At 49.0% G+C, this 4,118-nt stretch overlaps 1 protein-coding gene across 2 annotated transcripts in view; it reads left to right on the forward strand.

The window, feature by feature from the left end:
- The first annotated feature begins 3,562 nt into the window (after positions 1-3,562).
- The window catches only part of CUL5 (cullin 5), a 102,914-nt gene continuing 102,358 nt past the window's right edge, over positions 3,563-4,118 (forward strand). For both annotated transcript variants that reach the window (XM_029956530.1, XM_029956532.1), the window contains exon 1: positions 3,563-4,029. In XM_029956530.1, the coding sequence (XP_029812390.1) occupies positions 4,006-4,029 (24 nt within the window). In that variant the 5' untranslated portion in view covers positions 3,563-4,005. The remainder of the gene's footprint in view (positions 4,030-4,118) is intronic.

The raw sequence follows: 4,118 nt of genomic DNA on the forward strand, positions 1-4,118 counted from the left end.
GGGAGCCTGCTTCAGATTCTGTGCCTCCCTCACTGTCCCTCCCTGCTCACGCTCTGTCTCTCAAAAATGAATAAACCTAGGGGCTCCTGGGTGGCTCAGTTGGTTAGGCATTCAACTTTGGCTTGGGTCATGATCTCATGATTCATGGGTTCAAGCCCCATGCTGGACTCTGTGCTGACAGCTCAGAGCCTGGAGTCTGCTTCAGATGCTGTGTCTCCCTCTCTCTGTCTGCCCTTTTGCTGCTCGCATTCTCTCTCCCTCTCTCTCTCTCTCTCTCTCTCTCTCTCTCTCTCAGAAATAAACATTAAAATATTAAAAAATAGGGGCGCCTGGGTGGCTCAGTCGGTTAAGCCTCCGGCTTCGGCTCAGGTCAGATCTCACGTTCGTGGGTTTGAGCCCTGCATCAGGCTCTGTGCCGTCGGCTAGTTCAGAGCCTGGAGCCTGCTTCCGGTTCTGTGTCTCCTCTCTCTGCCCTCCCCCTCTCATGCTCTGTCTCTCTCTGTATCAAAAATAAGTAAAGCATTAAAAACATTTTTAATATTAAAAAATAAAATAAAAAATCTTAAAAATATTTCCCCTAACATTTAATTATGAAAAATTTCAAACATATAGACAAGGGGAAATATTTTACACAGAGAATACCAGTATACCCCCCACCTAGATTCTGTCATTAACATTTTACTGCACTTGCTTGGTCTACCTTTCTATGCAACCATCAACCCATTTTATTCTTGATACATCACAAAGTAAATTGTAAACGTAACTTCACTTGCTCCTAAAGTCTTCAGCACAAATATCATTAACTAAATTTCAAATTTTGTTTACCCCCTTTGTTTTGAATGAGATACAAAAACATTAAGGGCACACGTCTGAGTTTTGACAAATGCATACATCTGACTACCCCAGATCCTGGCCACAATATGGAACATGACTCCAGGAGGCTTGCTTTTAACTGTATTCCGTTTAGCACTTGCTGAATTTTGTACCATGTGCCTGTGCTATTTTTAAAATAAATGAAATATTTAAGCTTTTAAAATATTTAAGCATTTTTATAATGATGGGCCATAGAACCGAAATGGGAAGAGGAAGAAAGTGCAAACAGGAGGGGACGGTGGGTGACAAGGATCAGCCCAGTCAGTGGAACAGAGAACTCCTCCTGCCGTGGGCACATCTTATACAAGTGTCGCACCAGAATGGGGCAGTCAGGAGAAGCAAACGTCCTGCGGTGTTTGCAACTGAGTTTCAAAAAGTGCTCCTAGTGTGGAATGGGGCAGTTGGGATGTTAGTTCCCCGCTCCCCACGATATGCTCTGCACTGTGGTTTTTTTCTTTCTTTGCAGTATTTAACTCGCAGTGCCACTTAAGTCATTTTTTTTCAAGATTTGGTGGTGGTGGTGGTGGTGGTTCTTAAGTAATCTCTGTACCCAGTGTGGGGCTTGAACTCACAACCCCCAGATCAAGAGTCGCATGCTCCGCCAACTAAGCCACCTGGGTGCCCCAATTAAGTAATATTTGATTTGTGCAACTATACTTAATATCCAGCTCCTTTATTAGACATAAGCTTCAAGATGGCAGGGGGTCTTCTCTGTCTCACTTAACCCTATATTCCTGGTGCCAAGTACATACATAATAGGCAAACAAGTATTAACTGCTTACTTGGATTATTAAAATTTTTGTTTAAGATTTTATTTACTTATTTTGAGAGAGAGAGAGAGCATGAGCAGGGGAGGGGCAGAGAGAAAGGGAGTGAGAGAATTCTAAGCAGGCTCTGTGAGGTCAGTGCAGAGCCCTATGTGAGATTTAAACTCACAAACCCTGAGATCATGACCTGGGACTAAATCAAGAGTCAGACTCTTTTTAATGTTTTTTTTTTTTTTTTAATTTTTATTGTTGAGAGAGAAAGCATGAGCAGGGGAGGGTCAGAGAGAGAGAGAGAGAGATACAGAATCTAAAGCAGGCTCCAGGGTCTGAGCTAGCTGTCAGGACAAAGCCTGACGTGGGGCTCGAACCCATGAAATGTGGGATCATGACCTGAGCCGAAGCTGGACGCTTAACCGACTGAGCCACCCAGGCGCTCCAAGAGTCAAACTCTTAAAGCTACTGAGGCACCCACGCACCTCCTTAGTTGGATTCTTATGTGTCATTCATTCATTCATTCGTTCAATTGCTTTATCACAGTTTGTCATGTTACTTTTTTCTAAGATACATAAAGTTGATTATAATCAATTTACACTTTATGTCGAGCAGGAGTGTTGGCCTAGGATTGAAGCTAAAACCCAGTTTCCCTGGAAAAGGGAACTCTAATTACATAACTTTATGCTAGACTAGGTCTTTTCTCTGACCCAGCTGAGTGACCTTGGGCAGATCACTCTCTGAGCCTCAGTTTTTCCCATCTGTAGAACAAAGATAGCCCTTGAAAGTCATCCCTGTGTTGACATTCTGCCTGGACAGTACAGGTTTGGTCTTTGAGCCCTTGTTCTACCGCTCGGTCATCGGTTAATCATGCCTAGATTACTCTAATAAACGATTTGGAAATTGGGACCCCTGACTGTCCTGTCAATTTAAGGAGATTATTACAGAAGTTTCTAAACCACCCTTCTGCTTTTGTTTACTATTTACACAGTTGCGTGAGCATGTGAAAACGGGGGTTTGATCATGCCACCCCTGTGTTCAAAAGCCTGCATGACTGATTGCCCGTGTCACTCAGGATAAAAGCTAGTCTTTTACAGCGGCCCACGAGGTCCTAAACGATGTCATGCTCTCCTCACTCTCTCCGCTCTGAACACACCACCTTCTCACTGCTGTTCCCACACTCTGGGCAACTCGAAGCCACGCTTCCGCCTGTCTGCAATTTTCCTCCACACATGGCTTGGCCTTGTCCCTCACCTCCTTCAGGTCTTTGTTCCAAAGTCACCTTCTCAGCGAGACTGCTTAGATCACTGTGTAAAGTTGCAAACTTCATGCCCCTTCCTGGCTTCATTTTACTCCATAGGTCTAATTTTCCTCTTTCCTAATGTATTATGCATGTGCAAATGAATACTGTTTGTAAACGTGCATCATATAATTCCAGGTACACTCTCGGTTTTCCGTGTGGGTTATATTCTCTTCCTTGGGCCAGTGGTTTGTGGTCTGAAGGCCTAAAGCTTGGAGGTGGGGGGGAGGGAGTGCGGTTTACGGTTAGTACCGTGTGTAATCATGTGCCTACAGGAAATCCAAGATGAATGTTCATTTTTTCGGTGCCAGGCACTCCAGACTGGAAACATTAATAGTTCACGCTTTTGCGCATTCCCTTATTCAAGCAGTCATTCCATTTACTGGACGCCTTCGAGGTGCCAGTTCCTACCGAACGGGCTGCCCGGACCTAACCCCAGCTGTCACGAGCATTTCCCTGGGGATCGCGCCCCTCCCAATACACCCTGTCCCCGGCTTTGGGGGCGGGTGCGTGGGGGGGAAGAGGGAAAATAGCAGGTCCCGCCAGCAGAGGGCGTGCTGCCGCCCTCTCCACAGCCTCCCGACCCTCCGAGGCGTCCCGGCTCCCACGCTCGCTCCCGAGCGCGCCCCCGCCCGCCGCGTCACGTGACGCGGCCGCGGAACCTGAGCTGCCGGGCCTAAGCCGTGCTGAATTCGTTGCCCGTGGCCGCTGCGGGTGCAACCACAGAGGCTAATCCGAAGGAGTGGGGAGGCTCGTGGAGTCGATGCTTCCTCTTCCAATTCAGGTCGGCTCCCGCTACCTCGTCACCATTCGCCGCTGCCTTCTCCCCCAGCGTTTGCATGAGCTCTTTCGTGCGGGGGAGCTCTGGTGATCATGTAGCGGAGACGAGTGAGGAAGCTCCAGGTGCCCGGGACGAGGTCAGCGCTGTCGTCACGCCCTCGCGGCGCCCAGCACACCCCCGGTGCGGGCCGGCGGGCGGGTCGGCCCCGGTGGGAACCCCGGCCTCCGCCTGGGGCCTGGCCCGGAGCGCCACGAAATCTCGCGCCGTCTCGCGAGACGCTAAGTTGAAGGAACATGGCGACGTCTAATCTGTTAAAGGTAAGACCCTCCGCGCCGCCCGGCTTGGACCCCGCGCCCCCGCGGGGCTCGGCTGTGTCCGGCAGAGGCCCGGTTCGGGCTCAGCCGCG

Source organism: Suricata suricatta, chromosome 11, assembly GCF_006229205.1.
Source record: "Suricata suricatta isolate VVHF042 chromosome 11, meerkat_22Aug2017_6uvM2_HiC, whole genome shotgun sequence".
In the NCBI taxonomy this organism is placed as follows: Eukaryota; Metazoa; Chordata; class Mammalia; order Carnivora; family Herpestidae; genus Suricata; species Suricata suricatta.